The 17,935-nt window shown below is 42.9% G+C and overlaps 2 protein-coding genes across 2 annotated transcripts in view; both read left to right on the top strand.

Moving 5' to 3' along the window:
- The window catches only part of LOC146959757 (thyroglobulin-like), a 46,233-nt gene extending 39,723 nt beyond the window's left edge, over positions 1-6,510 (top strand). The window contains exons 46-49 of the mRNA XM_085772934.1: positions 2,715-2,819; positions 2,965-3,105; positions 4,262-4,443; positions 6,400-6,510. Of these exons, the coding sequence (XP_085629060.1) occupies positions 2,715-2,819; positions 2,965-3,105; positions 4,262-4,443; positions 6,400-6,500 (529 nt within the window). The 3' untranslated portion in view covers positions 6,501-6,510. The remainder of the gene's footprint in view (positions 1-2,714; positions 2,820-2,964; positions 3,106-4,261; positions 4,444-6,399) is intronic.
- Positions 6,511-8,764: 2,254 nt separating this feature from the next.
- On the top strand, positions 8,765-17,633 carry LOC146959756 (GTPase IMAP family member 2-like). The gene is made up of 3 exons (XM_085772933.1): positions 8,765-8,815; positions 15,965-16,099; positions 16,963-17,633. Exons 1-3 carry the CDS (start codon positions 8,797-8,799, stop codon positions 17,631-17,633), a joined length of 825 nt encoding a protein of 274 aa, XP_085629059.1. The 5' UTR covers positions 8,765-8,796.
- Positions 17,634-17,935: the final 302 nt, after the last annotated feature.

Below are 17,935 nucleotides of genomic sequence, written 5' to 3'. Positions count from 1 at the left end.
AAGACTTTGATTTTCATTTGTGCATAGCTATATATTTAAAAAAAAACAAAAAAACATTGAAGTCCACCAGTCTGTGACTTTTCCTAAAATGATGTTGGGCAGCACCCATTTTTGTTAAATACAATAAATATTATTCACACAAAAAATATCGATCATGTTTTCTCATTTGCTTTGATTTGCGCCGACATTATTGTGCTTGCTGCTTGCTTGTTTGTGTCCAGTCTGGCTACGTAACACACGCACATCGCAGAAATTATTTTCCAGACTGGACAGACGGGTTGTGGAAGAGTTGTAGCCTACATGCAAGGGAAAAATATCAATATGATATCAAAAGAAAACGAAATTCGTTTTATAAAGGCAGTATTTAGGAGCAAACTAGTGTAAATGCACAGGGGAAAAATCAGAGTCGCTGTGCTTTTCATGTAAAGTGCCGACGTCAACACGTGTGCGGTGGTGGTGGTGGTGGTGGTGGTGGGGGGGGGGGTCATGATCACCACCACTTGCTACTTCAAACAGTGTCCGCGCTCCTCTCTCCCTCGCATACTGCAGTTCTCTGACTCTGCAGCGGCGTCGCCAATTCCTCTTGTTCTTCAAAAAGCGTGTAAATGCCGGTACGCCAGGGTCGGACTGGTCGTAAATTTCGGCACTTTCTCCCGACAGGTTTTGGTTTGATAGATCCCAAATTAGGCGGAGAAAAGTGCGTACGCACAAAACGGGGGAAAGAGCGTGTAAAAAAACGTGTATCCACAATGATAAATGAGGCCCCTGGTATTGACAGTCTTGTATAAAGTACTTGAAAGTACAAGTATCTTACCAGAAAATGACTTTGGTAGAAGTTAAAGTCACCTTTTAGAAAATGACTTGAGTAAAAGTCTTGACATTAAAGGTGTACAGAAATGGCCGTTTGTCCTGTTTGTCGCACCGAGTTGTCACGAGCTGCAACACGAGTTTACCCGAGTAAGGAAAACGAATTTGATTGGTCGTTATCGAGCGGGCGGGATATTCAATGTTTGGGGTGAGACCGAGCTCGGTGTGTGTGTCTCAGACGTTTGAATGACGGATCCAATATCAGTGGCTGATGAATCGTGTACAGGCTGACGTATAATCTGTGCGCCTGCATTATCCAATGCGAAAAAAAAAATACACACTTTCATCCTGGATTTACTCAAAAATAGAATTTTGCACAAAGTTTGGCTACATCATCTGATAGATGAGTTATCACATTAATTTTATGACCCAGAGTGGGCTCAAATTCAGTTTTCTTTTCTGTACACCTTTAAATGTACTTACCGTAATTTCCGGACTATAAGTCGCTACTTTTTTCACACGCTTTGAACCATGCGGCCTGTACAACAATGCGGCTAATGTATAGATTTTTACTGGCTAACGGCCTCCGGGGGGCGCTCTAGCAGGAAGCGCAAAATTGAGACAGAAATGTGGGGAAAGATTATGTGCCAAAGAAGACACTAGTTTTGATTTTGAACGGTCATTTTGCGCATCATACACACACCATCATGGAAAACACATGAAGAAATGCATATGATACAGCTTTTAAGCTAAAGGCAATCGATCTGGCCGTCAAAGAAGGAAATAGTATCAATGAATTAATGGTGAGACGTTGGAGGCAGCAGCGGGAAGAACTGGGTCACTGAAAAAAGATGACAAAAGCTTTCAGAGTACATAAAAGCAGATGGCCCAAACTTGAAAACATTCTTGAAGACTGGGTAACCACACAGAGAGCAGACGGCCAAGATGGTTCCACTGTGCAGATCTGGTCTTAAATTAAAACTAAAAAAAATGTTCAGTGTACTGTCTTTCTGGGTAAATATCTCATGTTACAACATGAAAACCTGCGGCTAAGTATCAAAAGTAATTTTCTGATATAAAATGCAATTACGTTTTTTAACAAGTGAGCGGTTAGAATTTTGATTTGAAACTTTGATTTTGTAGTAACGATTAACAAAGATGATTAACCCTAGAACACTAACGTTAAAAATAGTAACATCATCACTAATGCCGGGTATTTTTTACCCGATATAATATACCCATAAAAAAATATTTCTCATCAAAGTATATTAAAATACAACAATACATGGCAAATTGAAGTACACTTACTTTATTTTCCACTATACAATGTTTCACAAAATGAAAAAAGGTATCATGGAGGACCCTATAAAAAACTTCCTTTAAAAAAAACTAATGGAGCTGGGACTTTGTCCTTCAGACCCATTTGTGGGACATTTGAGCCTTATTTGTTGGAGTTAAAAGAAAAAAGAAACATTTTCAGCATCACCAGAAATGGTCGCCAGATTTAGATACATAAACACTAACGTCGGGTGAAATCCACCCGAACATGTGCCTGCTGAAAAAACTAGGGATGGGAGCAGGGAAACATGCCTCCTACCTTCAATGACGTCAGTGAGCAGGATGAAGCTACAGGGACCCATGAAACGCAGACAACAGCAACATAATGAAAATTATGAAACAATAATTTCACGGGTGAAAATCACCCGACGTTAGTGTTCTAGGGTTAAGAGAAATACTGTATATCAGAGTAAAAGTTCACATTGTATTTAGGAAATATAGTGGAGTAAAAGTGGAAGTTGTCAGATATACTGTATAAATAACAAAGTGAAAATTATTTTTGTATTTTGTTACATTACAACGCTGCCGAGTAATTAGTTATTGATCTAGAGGACGTTGTGTCCCCACAGAGACCTGTTCATCACCTGTCCCACTCTGCACATGGCGTCCCACTGGGCCGACAGCAGAGCCAACGTCTTCCTGTATCACCTGCCAGCCTCCAGCACCGACCTCAGGTACCACAGCTGTCCAGATAAAGAGTTTCACTGTACTAGTTGTATATGTGACAAATAAATACCTTTACCTGTCCACTTCCTGTCTGGGCCTCCACCACTCTGATCAGCGCTGATCAGACCTATTGATTGGGTTTTTGTTTTTCAGAGCCGACGTGTTCATTCCTCTGGACGTTCAGCTCGCGTTCGGGACTCCGCATCATCCAATCAGCGCTCAGCGTTTCACCTCCTCTGATCGACGCCTCTCATTGGCCATGATGAGCTACGTGTCCAGCTTCGTCAGGACGGGGTGAGACACCTGCACAGGTGTAAGGACGGGTGGAGCCTAACCCGGGACTCAGTAGAACTCAGTAGAATTCAATAGAGCTCAGTAAGATCCAGTAGAACTCAGTGGAGCTCAGTAGTACTCAGTAGAGTCCAGTAAGATCTAGTAGAACTCAGTAGAGCTCAGTAGAACTTAGTAGAGTCCAGTAGAACTTGGTTGAGTCTAGTAGATCTCAGTAGAATTCAATAGAGCTCAGTAGAGTCCAGAAGAGCTCAGTGGAGCTCAGTAAAGTCCAGTAGAGCTCAGTAGAACTCAGTAGAGTCCAGTAGAACTCAGTAGAGTCCAGTAGAGCTCAGTAGAGTCCAGTAGAACTCGGTTGAGTCTAGTAGATCTCAGTAGAATTCAGTTGTACTCAGTAGAGTCCAGAAGAGCTCAGTGGAGCTCAGTAGAACTCAGTGGAGCTCAGTAGAGATAGGTAGAGTTCAGTAGAGCTCAGTAGAACTCAGTTGTACTCAGTAGAGTCCAGTAAGATCCAGTAGAACTCAGTGGAGCTCAGTAGAACTCAGAAGAAGTTAGTCGAGTCCAGTAGAGCTCAGTAGAGTCCAGTAGAACTTGGTTGAGTCTAGTAGATCTCAGTAGAATTCAATAGAGCTCAGTAGAGTCCAGAAGAGCTCAGTGGAGCTCAGTAGAACTCAGTGGAGCTCAGTAGAGATAGGTAGAGTTCAGTAGAGCTCAGTAGAACTCAGTAGAGTCCAGAAGAGCTCAGTAGAACTCAGTAGAGCTCAGTAGAGATAGGAAGAGTTCAGTAGAACTCAGTAAAGTCCAGTAGAACTCAGTGGAGCTCAGTAGAGATAGGTAGAGTCCAGTAGAGCTCAGTAGAGACAAGTAGAGTCCAGTAGAACTCAGTAGAGCTCAGTAGAGATAGGTAGAGTCCATTAGAACTCAGTAGAGTCCAGTAGAGCTTAGTAGAACTCAGTAGAGCTCAGTAGAGTCCAGTAGAGTCCAGTAGAGTTCAGTAGAGTCCAGTAGAACTCAGTAAAGTCCAGTAGAACTCAGTAAAGTCCAGTAGAACTCAATAGAGTTCAGTAGAGTCCAGTTAAAGGGGGAGAGTCTGGCTCAGGGAGGTTTGTGACGTCACCAGGTGAGATGATGAAGTTCATTTGTCGTGTTTTTTCCCCAGGAGCCCGAACCCGTCCCATGTGTGGGAGGAGTCAGTTCTGCCGCGCTGGCAGCCGGTCCAGGCCTCCGAGGCCCCGCCCACCTACCTGCAGCTAAGCCCCGCCCCCGTCCACCAGCAGGGCCTGAGTCAGAGACCCTGCTCCTTCTGGAGACACCTGGCCCCGACACTGACCGCTCTGATAGGTGAGACGGACTGGACTCTACTGGACTTTACTGGACTCTACTGGACCCTATTAGACCCTACTGGACCCTACTAGACCCTACTGGACTCTACCGGACCCTATTAGACCCTACTGGACTCTATTAGACTCTACTGGACCCTACTGGACCCTACTAGAATCTACTGGACCCTACTGGACCCTACTAGACTCTACTGGACCCTACTGTACTCTATTAGACCCTACTGGACTCCACTGGACTCTGCTGGACCCTACTGGACTCTACTGGACCCTATTGGACTCTACTGGACCCTACTGGACTCTATTAGACCCTACTGGACCCTACTAGACTCTACTGGACCCTACTAGACTCTACTGGACCCTACTGGACTCTATTAGACCCTACTGGACTCCACTGGACTCTACTGGACCCTACTGGACTCTATTAGACCCTACTGGACTCTACTGATCTCTACTGTGTCCTCTTGACCTGCTACTCTTTGTTTTACTTTACTACAGTAGAGTCTAGTGGAGTCCAGTAGAACTCAGTAGAGTCCAGTAAAACTTAGTAGAGTCCAGTAGAGTTTAATAGAAATCAGAAGAGTCCAATAGAGTCCAGTAAAACTTATAAGTCCAGTCATTTTATGAGAAAAGGTTAAACAAATTGCAACAGAAGCAAACTCATCTGATTTTGTATCCTCAACATGTCCTGAGTGAGGGAAAAAAAGCCCCGAAGAATCCCATTAGGGGAAAGTTTCGAAAAACACCCAAACATATCCCATTCATACGCATGTAAAAAAAAAATTTCACGTGAATAGGGTAAAATTTTTAACCTTTAGATATCTCCACGAAAATTACTGAGTTGATTACTTACATTAAGACAAACAAAAAATGTATTACAAGTTTTTTGAAATTCTTTGTTAACATGAGCAAATTTGCATAAATTTGTATAAATTTGCATAAATTCCACCGTTTTGACGGCACATGTATATATGAAGTTGCTGTGGTGGTACCAGCATGAAAATTGGAATGAGTTGACTCCATCGGTCAACCGACAAGTTGACCACTTTAAATTTCAAGATGACTGTAATTTTTCAAGACAGCCACATCCTTAGTAGAGCAGGTATGACATGCTCCATCTCTATTAATGCTCATGGGTAGCCTAAATTGGTTCCATTCCTTTTTTAACTGTAATATCATATTACAGTTAAAAAATGTCTTGTTCAATCTTGTTAACATATTATATGTTAACAAGATTGAACAAGACATTTTCACCTACTCTACTCAATGTTTAGATCAGGTGTTGTATGTATGCAAACTGTTGGCTCATGTCATACCTGCTCTACTAAGGATGTGGCTGTCTTGAAAAATTACAGTCATCTTGAAATTTAAAGTGGTCAACTTGTCGGTTGACCGATGGAGTCAACTCATTCCAATTTTCATGCTGGTACCACCACAGCAACTTCATATATACATGTGCCGTCAAAACAGTGGAATTTATGCAAATTTATACAAATTTATGCAAATTTGCTCATGTTAACAAAGAATTTCAAAAAACTTGTAATACATTTTTTGTTTGTCTTAATGTAAGTAATCAACTCAGTAATTTTCATGGAGATATCTAAAGGTTAAAAATTTTACCCTATACACGTGAAATTTTTTTTTATATGCGTATAAATGGGATATGTTTGGGTGTTTTTCGAAACTTTCCCCTAATGGGATTCTTCGGGGCTTTTTTTCCCTCACTCAGGACATGTTGAGGATACAAAATCAGTTGAGTTTGCTTCTGTTGCAATTTGTTTAACGTTGACCCCTTTTTTGGCCTAAAATTACTGGACTTAACTCAGTTGTTCTCACTAGAGTCCAATAGAAATTAGTAGAGTCCAATAGAGTCCAGTAGAGTCCAGTAGAGTCTAGTAGAACTCACTAGAGTCCAGTAGAACTCAGTAGAACTCAGCTCCCTCTGTTCTTCTCTCTGCAGGTGAGTCGGGGGCGGAGCCTGTCCTACCTGTGCTGAGCCCTCATTTGCCAGTGGCTGCAGCTTCCGGCCAATCACAGCCCGAGAAAGACGGCTACAGTTAATCACATGACATCACAGCTTCCTGTCTCCACTTCCAATTCATTGATCCAGTTTGTATTGATCCAGTTTCCAATCATCAATAAAAGCATCTGAAACTCACCTGAGTCTGAGCTCGCTCTCTCAACTGAAACATGACATCATCAACACTTCAGTATGACATCATCGTTTCAGGCCGCTGACATCATCAGTGTTGATATTTGATATTTTCTTCAGTGTCGTCATTTATAATAATCAATAATAAATCAATATTTTACAGCCAAGAGGCATGATGGGAATTAGACGGCTGCCCAAATCTTCATGTAAATGAACACAACTAGAGTGAAGCTTTCCATCAGGGAACCACTTCCTGTCTAAAGTTTAAAATCTGTTGTCTCTTTACATAGACTGCGTTTACATGCACTTCAGTACCCCGATTTCAATCGGGTTTTTTAAGTACCCCGATTATTGATCAAATTCGGGGTATGGTGTTTACATGAAGTTAGAGAACCCCGGTTATTCAGTATCCCTGTATACATGATAAATACAGTATCCCAGTTTCTGATTAGGCCTACTGCGTCTTACGTGCGTATGTGTGTTTCATTCATGTTTATTATTAACAGGAAGCGCAACTACTAGGAAATATAGGTCCGAAAAATTACAAATTAAAAATGCTGCCATGTTATATAACTTAATAAAAGAAAGGTAAATTCAATGCAGACTGATCGGTTCATTGTAAAACATGCTTTTATTGATGTAAAAGTAGTGATTTCTGTACACACGTTAGGCGACAGAGCCTCCAGGCAGCACTGCTCCTCCAATACACACATGAAGCTTCACTTTTCATTCAAACAAACTAAGGCAACTGCCACAATTATTAGATTTCATCAATGAAACCAGCATTTATCTCCTAAAAATAATATAACCAGCCGGCAGTAAACATCTAAAAACCTACGGGTAAGTTAATTAACGATCGTCTTCTCTCCCGAGGTGACGGAGTAGTCTGGCCGGCGAGCACGTCAGGAGACGGGGTTGCTGCCTCTGTAATGTCCCGGTCACAGCTCACACACGGGGAGCTTCACTGCTCCGGAAAACGTCGTAGCAAACTTGTAAACAGCCGTCGTTTGGATAAACCGGCCGCACATTGGGGGACTAAACAGTTATTTTCTCGCATGAAAAAAACGAACAAAAAAACGTAATAGTCTCCTCGTCGCTCCAGAATGCGCTCTTGTTGTCGCCGCCATTTTGTTACATAACGTATCTATGGTAACTGTTACGTCAGCTGGCTGAGCGGCTTTCAGATATCGGGGTACTGTGTTTACATGCTCCAGTATCCTGGTTTCTTTCGGAGTTCTCCGGGCAGCAAAATCGGGTTTCTCAAAATCGGGATATGAGCTTATCCCGATTTCTGGAATCGGGAAATGGTGTTTACATGCGCAAACACAAATTCGGGGTACTTAAAAAACCCGATTGAAATCGGGGTACTGAAGTGCATGTAAACGCAGTCATTTACTGTTTATTCATCTGAGAGAAGCTTCAGACTGATCAATGAAGAATCAGCTTTCATGTTCTGTGATGATGTCATATGTCTTCATCACTGTACATTAATATATTGCAGTTTTTCAAGGCAAGGCAAGGCAATTTTATTTGTATAGCCCATTTTTACAAACAGTTTTTCTCAGAGGGCTTTACAGTTGTTAAAACACATTGTTTGAATCCTCCTCCCCTTTTCTCAGAATTGTAAACACAAAACGATTTTCTCATACTACATTCACAAAACCTCTGATTCTTTTTGTAAAACCAAACCATCTCCTCAGAACAGTTTTTATCTGAAGCAAAACCAAACAGTGTTTTCAGGTCTTGCTCTAATCAATTAAAATAAATAGAAAAACATGGGAGTTGTTTCCTGAGATCTGTAAATAGTGTTTTACTAGTAAATATAGTAATATAGTATAGGTGAAGATAGTTTATGGTTTTGTCGAAAGGATGTTTGATTCAGTGAAGGAGTTTCAAAAACTGAGCAACTGATTCACACAACAGGAATTAGAGTTTTAGCAACAGAGAAAAACTGTAATATTCCTCATACAGGCTGTAAACTGATCAGGTCAGATCAGCTGCAACTTGTTTTCCATCGACTCCGCCCTCTGACTGCATGCAGATAGTTTCTATTGGTGAATACCTGACGTGTTTTCAGGGTGGTGATGGTTTGTGGGGTGGTGGGGTGAAGGGCAGCAGATTATAAAGCAAAAGGAAGTGAAACTGAACGTATTGACTTCAACAGCGGCAGAGACTGAACACGTCCTCGACCTGGAAAAGACAAACATGGCTCATCGTCAGCTTGGTAGGTGTTTTACTGCTCAGAGTTATTTACAGGATTATAATTTGTTTAAATTACAGTGACTTAATTTAGAGAAACATCATTTCTATTCTAAAGTTGAGCCACTCATTAAGTAGATGATTACTGTGTGAGCATTTTAGAGTTAGTACTACGATAGATGTGATGTTAAAATGTGCAGCACGGATGAGTGGTCAGACAGCAACGTCCCACACAGGCTGTGATCGTCAGGCAGGAGATTGTGGGTTTGATTCCAGACAGAGACCATGAGTTACTGTGTGTTGTCTGTTAAGACACTGTCTCCTACTGTTTCCTGTCATTCCTCAACTGTCCTATCTAATGAAGACCAGAACGCCCCAGATAAGACTGTATAGAAATGTGTTAGAGATCAAAATGCTGAGTCATTAGTAGGTAAAAAAAATTCCAGATGCTAAAAAGAAATTAACGTAACAACCATCATGGTCGTTGTGTAGGGGGAAGAAGATGATGCAGGGGGGGAGGGGACCGGATGTGTAACCAGATGTGTAGCAGTATAAGCCTATAGCAGCATAGCTATAAAATGGTTCAGAACTACCTGAACCAGCCCAAGTTTAGTTTAGTTTAGTTACCTTTATTTAAATGTAACACCTGTAATGTATACAGATAACTTGGACTAGTCTCTAGGTTCAGGAAGAGTGGTGAGTTTAGTGTTAAGAATAACAGACCACAGGGGCGGTGCGTGGCGCAGTGGGTAGAGCGGCCGCCCCATGTAGAGGCTACAGTCCTCGCCGCAGGTGTCCCCGGTTCGAATCCCGCATCGGGCAGACCTTTCCTGCGTGTCATTCCCCCTCTCTCTGCCTCCCCATTTCCTGTCTATCTCTACTGTCATCACTATCAAATAAAGGCAAAAAAGCCGAAAAATATACTTTAAAAAAAAAAAAGAATAACAGACCACAGACCAGTGAGTGAGTTTTTAACTGCCGGCTTATTTATATAGAAAATGATCAGAAAAACAGTAAACATTAAATGGTACCAACATTCATACACACATACGTTCGATAAGTGAAATGTTCAATCTCCCTTCAACCATTCAAAATGAAACCAAAATCCCAGGAAATCAGGTTTATTTATCCCTATTTATTTCTTCTGTGTTAATTCAACCTATTTGAGTTGAGATATAATTTTGGTTTAGGTTTTCTATTTTGGTTGTTTAGTTCTTGGTATCTATTTTGAGTTTGTTCAGTCTAAGTTCTCGTTTTATTCTCGGTTTAGGCCTATTTAAGAGTTTTAGTTCTATTTTTCTTCTATCCCTTTAATTTGCTTAATCAGCTATGTTTAAGCTTTAAATCACCTTTTCAAAACCCAACAATGTAATACCAAATTGGCACACAAGGAAAAGAAATAAAAAGAAATAAAATTAAATCAAATATCAAACTTACAACTCAATTCTCGGATCTCACAGATCAATGTAAACAATAACTCAAATTTCCACAGTGTGGTGAATAACCAGTCTTTTGATTGAGTTCTTTATCCAAATGAATCCACTGTGTGTTGTTGCAAAACCAGTCAATTTTGTCCTACCACGATCCCAGTGTCACTGTCAGTGTATGTGTCTGTGTGTAGGCGGGTTCTGCAAGCAAGGTGCTCCTCAGTTCTCCTCCGTTCGGGTCTCGTCTCCTATCGTGGGTAGCTCGCCATCTTGGTTTCTCCTCGGTGTTGTCACGGTCCACTAGCCTGATGCATCAGCCGCTTATTTCATTACATTTCATGTAGCGTCTGAACACGTGCCATAGGGATTCGTTTGCTTCCGGGAGGCGGTTGCTTACATTTGCTTCAACTAATCGCTGCTGCTTGGTGGTCACGTGTGCTATACACCGGTTAAGCTCATAGGTTAATCTTGAGCGCTTGAGTTCAACGTCATCGCCTTCACTTACCCGTCTGTTCGCTGATTGGTCCGTCCGCTCTGGCGGACGGAGCAAACCGAAACGCATTGCTAGTTTCCTGACTACATGGTTGAGGCAAATGAAATTTGCCGGAACCAGTAGGCGGCGCTAGCCTGGCTAACGGTCCACCGGTCCCGACAAAAAACCTGGCCTGCCGTATAGCAAGGCAATGCACAAGCAGGCACTTTAGCATTATATAAATCAGTAAATTAAATAAAAATAAATTACCAGTACTGAAAACTGATTAATTACCAACATAAATACAAACCGCATCCTAACATGGCGGCTCTACTTTCGCTTTCACCTGGCCGCGATGCAACTCGACCACGTATGCTCTGTCTTTTAGCTCTTAATTACTTATTACACACATGAAAATAAAAAATACACAGCATAACAGTAACCTAAGACTGCTTTAACTTAGCTGCGAGTTATATTGTTTACACACTGGGTTCGTACGGCAAAGGATTATCTGCCGCAATACACACACATAGAAAATAGTTTTCACTCACCAAATCCTCGTTTGAAACAAAACAAAAACGATTCCAGCAACGTGGACAGCAGTCGAGTACAATATCTTCCTCAAAAAGTAAAGAAAACAGGGTATAAAACCTCAAAATACACACTTTTCACTCCTAATTGTTTCTCTTTTTTTCCTCTCACTCACGAGTTATCCGCCTGCTGCTGCCGGTAGCGTTCTGCTGTTACTCTGTTTATTCCTCTCCCTCCAGTAAGCGGCGCTATAGTCACCTGACCGGCACTTATTAAAGGAGCAGTAAACATAAAATAATGATTAATTGAACAGTACTCTGCTTTTTGACTGCTTTGATGACATTCTATTAAATTAAACACAATAATTATTATGTTTGCTTACTTTTAGGTTTGATCTTAATTTTATAAGTTTATTGTCTTATTCATCTAGGTTACATAAACTCGTTAGTACACTGAGGCAAGCCTCATTTACAGTGCAGACGAGAGTACAAAGCAAAACAAACAAAATACAGAAGAGATCAGAGGAAACAATTACAAACGGAAGACAGGGAATTATTAATTAATGATTTGAAGTGATTGAATGGGACAAGTTAGTTTAACTTAACTCATTGAGTGCCAACCACGTAATTTCTCGTTTTTCGCTCCCATGCGTTGAGTGCCAAAAACATAATTTTACGCTTTTTGCTTTTTTATTATTATTATTATGAAAATAGACACTTTAACACACCTTTATGTGCAAATTTGGGGACTCTACGACGAGCAGAACTGAAATAGATGATCAAAAACTCATGACAGCTCATGATCTGGAAGTTTTTATCAAAACGGAGTTCTGCATGTGGATGCAGCAGCTGCTCTGCTCTCACCCGCGAGGCTCCAGCAGCTCAGAGCTGAAACAGGAAGCTCTCAGCCGACAGTCCCGCCCGGTCTTCATCTGGAGCAACACCGTGTCCTCCCCAAGGTCCTCCCGCCGTAAAATGTGATGGTCTCTGGGTCAAAGCAGACCGGCATCACCGACCCGTACCACAGACAGACCGCGACCACCGGTGGGGCCGGTGTTCCCGAGCCGCTGTGGCCCAGAGACCATCACATTCCGCGGTGAGAGGCTGTGACACGGCACGGTGCGTCTGTGTTATTGTTGTTTAGTGGCGCCCCCCCCCCCACCCCCGATGGTGGTTTTGTGAATAGAACAACAATTGTTGTGTATATTTATCTTATACGAGCCCTTTGATCCAGAAATGCGAGTGTCAGAAGAGCGACAGACACAAACAGAGCAGCTTTCATAAAAGACGCTCTCTTTTCTAGAAAAAAAGGAGGGATTTTGGTGAAACCCAGCCATGTTTAGAAAGGAGTATCTGTGCGCTGCGGCCCCTCCACAGGTGGAGGTCGGTGCTCTCAGGAAGGAAGTCACTGGTGATGCGAATAGTTTACTTAGTGCAAAGCAGAACAAAGACCAACGTTTCGACGTACAACGTCTTCATCAGGGTCAAATGGTTCTGGTGCGGTATACGAGGCATTTAAATATCCCCCCGACTGTGATTGGTTGAGGAGAATGGGAGTGCCCGCACCTATCACACCTATCACATGGCCGCATACATCGTTTCTGAACCAATCAAAAGTGTTCATTCGTTACAAGATAAAAAACTATACAATGAGTGGTTCACACAATGACACCGCCCCCCCCAAAGAACCACCTGGCTGCCTGCTCCCCCCTCTGGGTTCTACAGATGTGGTCACTGCGCGCACTGCTCCAACTTCCCTGAGACCAAACACTTTTGTCACCCCCGGACTGGTAAACAATACCCCATAAACTCTTTCATTAATTGCAGTACCACACATGTCATCTACATGCTCAAATGCCCCTGCAGTATGGTGTACATCGGCCAAACAAAACGTCCTCTGAAAGTCTGTATAGCTGAACACAAAGCAGCCATCCGGAACAATAACATGGACTACGCAGTCGCTCGGCATTACAAACAGGCAAACCAGGGCTCCGCTGCGACTCTGCGTTTCTGGGGCATTGAGAAAATTTCTCCCTCCTTGAGGGGCGAAGATATTATCAATAAGCTCCTCAGGAGGGAGGCGTTTTGGATTTACACCCTTAACACAGTGGAACCACTCGGACTGAATGAAGAACTCAGTCTCTCATGTTTTCTTTAATAGCCTATGGGCCGGATTTACTAAAGGTTTGCGTGTATTAAAACGTGTGCAAACGTGATTGCACGCGCAAACACATGTGGAACCTGATCTACTAACCAGACGCACCGAGGATTGCGTCCCTCACACGGGCAGAATAGCACGTGTGATCCATTTAGCGTGTTTGCCTTGATGAATATGTAAATATGGGCGTTTCTGCCAGAATGTGCAGAATACTGGGAATAGATGTAAATCGATTTATTTAGCGTGTGCAATGTGATTTACCAAACCAGGAAGAGATTGCGGTGGCTGTTTTTGCGTCTTTATTCACCACGTCTGAAAACCATGTACTAACTGATACAACTTTGCCAAAACGTATGCGTTTATTGGTTTGATACCTGTCAGAGCCCCGTGATCTTACATCTCTGCATTTCCTCACGTCTGGGTAATTCTGTAACAGTTTTTCAGCCGTGTTAAAAGTCATTTACGCGCCGTTACGCACGGGGCACGTCTGTCCTGCAGTGCGCTCCGTTGGCTCCTCTCCTCCCAGTACCTGGCTGCTCAGCTCCGTCTCTCGGTCCCGGTCCCGGACTGAGACACGTCACCGCTGCCTTCACCCGTCTTTGATCCCTCTGGTCAGTGGTCAGAGCGTTTAGATCCGTGTGTCCCACCTGAGCTCTCTATTAATCCACTGGATCATGGGCGGCACACACATATTATAGGTGCGTGATTGTCGCTGCAGCTGCTGCCTGTTCGTCACTATATGACGAGTTGGGCCATGTAGCGATTTGTGTTTATCTAAACAGAGCGCGAGAGAGATGAACACACATGCTGTCATTGTAGCCTATGCATCGGATCAAATGTCATTCTGTCCCTTTGTCCGTCCAGCTCTCTGTCCACTCTCTCCATGGCGGAAACGATTACCACGCGCAAAACCCTCATTTACATATTGCGGTTTGCACGTGTTTTCATTTAGCGGGTTACTCTTAGTAGATCACCTGTTTTGCGTGCACTAACCAAACTCGCAATATTATAGCGGGCGCAAACAATATAGCGCCCGCTATCTGAGATCTTAGTAAATCCGGCCCTATGTGTTTTGCATTAGGCTACTGTGTGTTTTTTGTTTTTTGTTTTGTTTTGCTATGTGCCACTTGCCCGTGTCGATTTATTGCTTAACAAAAGTGTAAATATTGTATATATTGATGTTTGTATAGTTTTTTGTCTTGTAACGAATGAGCACTTTTGATTGGTTCAGAAACGATGTATGCTTCCATGTGATAGGTGTGATAGGTGCTGGCACTCCCACCCTCCTCAACCAGTCACAGTACGGAGGATATTTAAATGCCTCGTATACCGCACCAGAACCATTTGACCCTGATGAAGGCGTTGTACGTCGAAACGTTGGTCTTGTTGCTTTGCACTAAGTAAACTACTCGCATCACCAGTGACTCGTGTGCTCCAGGCTCCGTTTTCTTTTCTTCCAGCCATGTTTAGCTTGAGTTTTCTCAGGAACGGAGGCACGTAGAAACAACGGTTTGTGGCCATTTGAAGCAGAACTTTCACCTTTCAAATGAGCCACAGTATGTGTTGGTGGCAATAATATAGAATACGCTGTGGCTCTACAAAAATCGTCAAAAATGGTCTAAATTGCCGGTACACTTGACTAAAACTTTGGAAAGGAGCGCGGCACTCAATGAGTTAAGAGCCTTATAAGTTAGCAGAAGGATTTTGAAGTCTAATCTAAATCCTACAGGAAGCCAGTGGAGAGAAGCTAAAGTGGGAGAGATGTGCTCTCTCTTCCTAACTCCTGTCAAAACCCTTGCTGCGGCATTCTGGACCAGCTGGAGACTCTTTAGAGAGTTTTTTGGACATCCTGACAGGAGAGAGTTGCAGTAGTCTAGCCTAGAAGTGATAAATGCATGCACCAGTTTCTCAGCGTCACTCTGGGAGAGGATATTCCTAATCTTAGTCATACTGCACAGATGGAAGAAGGCGGTCCTAGTCACATGTTTTATGTGGGAGCTGAAGGAAAGGAGGGGGAGGAGACAGTTGACAGGACGCCAACATGTCATAAGCAGTTCTTTGGTGTGAAAACCAGAACCAATCAGATCAGATGGACACGATGGAGCAGAAACACCTTGGAACTTGTTTAGACCTTCCATTAAACCAAAACTGCATCCTGTTCCTTGTTCCATATTAGCACCACCTGTTAGCGTCACAGCAACCTTCAAGGCCTGTGGGAAAAATGAGTTCATGTGACTGTGATGAAGGGAGTTTGTTTTCTGGACGTAGTGTTTAATGGCTGTTTAGACCTTGTTTTTTTTTTTCTGGGCAAATTGAATCGTAGGCAACTGGACTTGCATTTGTCTGGGAAGACGTTTCGCCTCTTATCCAAGGGGCTTCATCAGTTCATACGCAACAAGTCTCACTAGTCTGCACAAGCTAGACTAGCTTGTGTTGTCTTCCAGACTGGTTCCAGCCTGACACTGTGGCAGCTGGTCTTGACTCTAAACAGTTGTTGTTTCTCTCTGTTGACACACTGCTGTAATTTTAGTTTACACTCTGTCTATTCACAACAGTGGTCATTAATGAGTTTTAAATTCTCCAACAGAGGCAGAAAATCCAACAGAACTCAGGATTGCACTTCTTGGGAAAACTGGAGTTGGGAAGAGCAAAGCAGGAAACACCATCTTAGGAAGACCAGCCTTTGTATCTACATTGTCTTTATCCTCAGTGACGTCAGAGTGTAAGAAGGAAACAGGAGATGTTGATGGTCAAAAAGTGGCTGTTGTTGATACTCCAGGTCTGTTTGACACCAGAAAAGAAATGGATGAGGTGAAGAGAGAGGTGGCTAAAAGCGTCTGTTTTGTTGCTCCTGGTCCTCATGTGTTCCTCATCGTGATCCAACCAAACAGATTCACTAAAGAAGAACAAGAAACAGTGAAGATCCTTCAGGAGATGTTTGGAAGAGAAGCAAGAAAGTACAGCATGGTCCTGTTCACCCATGGAGACGCTACAGTAGATGCTGTAGTATTTGGTGTTGTCGGAGGTGTTACTGCAGGAGCTGCTGCTGGAGCTGCACTAGGATTTGTAGCAGGTCCAGTGGGAGCTGTAGTGGGAGGTGTAACGGGAGCTGTAGTGGGAGCTGGGGTGGGAGTTGCAGCAGCGGCATTAAAACACTACAATGTCTGTTCCATACAGTGATATTTAATGTCAAATAACCATTATATTATGTCCACAACTGGACAGCTTAATCTTTTTTTATCACTTGTTCTGGTTTTCATCGATTATGAACATTGTCATTAATCAACACTGATAATTCATTATGTCATTAATACCCTCTCTGTCTGATTCAGAGCTGTAAAAGACTGACTGCAGAAGTCTGATGGAACAAACATCATGAATCCAACATGTGATGTATCTGTGTTAAACATGTTAATAAACACAAATGTTTAAAAGCAGCTGTGTCTCCAGAACTTGATTCTTCAACACATGGAAACATGAGACAGGAACATGTTGTAGTGTCTCTCTGATGTGTTGACAGCTCTGAGTCCTGGAGCTCAGGTGTTTCCTCACTGTCTCCAGCCTAATGACCTGTGTTGTTTCCAGGGTGTAGCTCTGACCTGAGGGTGGTGCTGGTGGGTCAGGAGAGAGTTGGGAAGAGCTCAGCAGGAAACACCATCCTGGGGACGAAGGAGTTCGACTGTAGCTTCAGTGCTTCACCTGTGACACTGAGATGTGAGAAGAGAGAAGTTATGGTTGGTGGTCGTAGAGTCTCTGTGGTGGACACCCCCGGTCTCTTCAGCTCTGAACTGACTCAGGACCAGGTGAAGGCTCAGCTGGAGGAAGCTCTGGAGCTGAGCTCTCCAGGTCCTCACGTCTTCCTCCTCACCATCCAGCTGGGAAGATTCACTGAACAGGAGCAGAAAGGTCTGGAGGCTCTGGAGAACATGCTGAGTCCTGATGTCTCTAAACACACCATGGTGCTGTTCACCTACGGAGACAGACTGGAAGAGAGCGGCATCGACCTGGACCAGTTCATCAGAGAAGACAAGAACCTGCAGAAGCTTCTGAAGAAGTGTAGTGGTCGGTACCAGGTGTTCAATAACAGGAGGATGGAGGACAGAGATCAGGTCCAACAGCTGCTGCACAAGATAGATTCAGTCTCTGAGGGAGGACGTCTCGTTTATGAGGAAAGACCTCAGTCAATGAGTCTCACGTTTAGAAATGTATATAACATCATCTGTAACTTCTTCAGGTTGATCTTTAGACAGCAATAGTGAGATCACGGCACGGGTGGAGGGTAGTAAATAAACATGTGCTGAGATCAGATCTTGTCTAACCACCATCCTGAATTAATCTCCTACAAATGTGATTGATCACTAATCCTATATTAATATTCATGAGGTCATAGACCTGCACAGACATGTTGGAGTGGTTCTGTCTATAACCTGAAAACCAGACGACCTCCATCCAATCAGCATCAACCTGATGTAAAATGTGGTTGTTTAAATGTTTCAGTTGTTTCAACGTCTGAAGATGAATAAAAGTTTGAAAATGACTGGGTCTAAGTTCTTCTAGA

This window comes from Trachurus japonicus, unplaced genomic scaffold (genome assembly GCF_045865225.1).
Source record: "Trachurus japonicus isolate A0001 unplaced genomic scaffold, Traja_1.0 AP031100.1".
Classification (NCBI taxonomy): Eukaryota; Metazoa; Chordata; class Actinopteri; order Carangiformes; family Carangidae; genus Trachurus; species Trachurus japonicus.
This window is presented reverse-complemented; position numbering and strand designations above follow the sequence as displayed.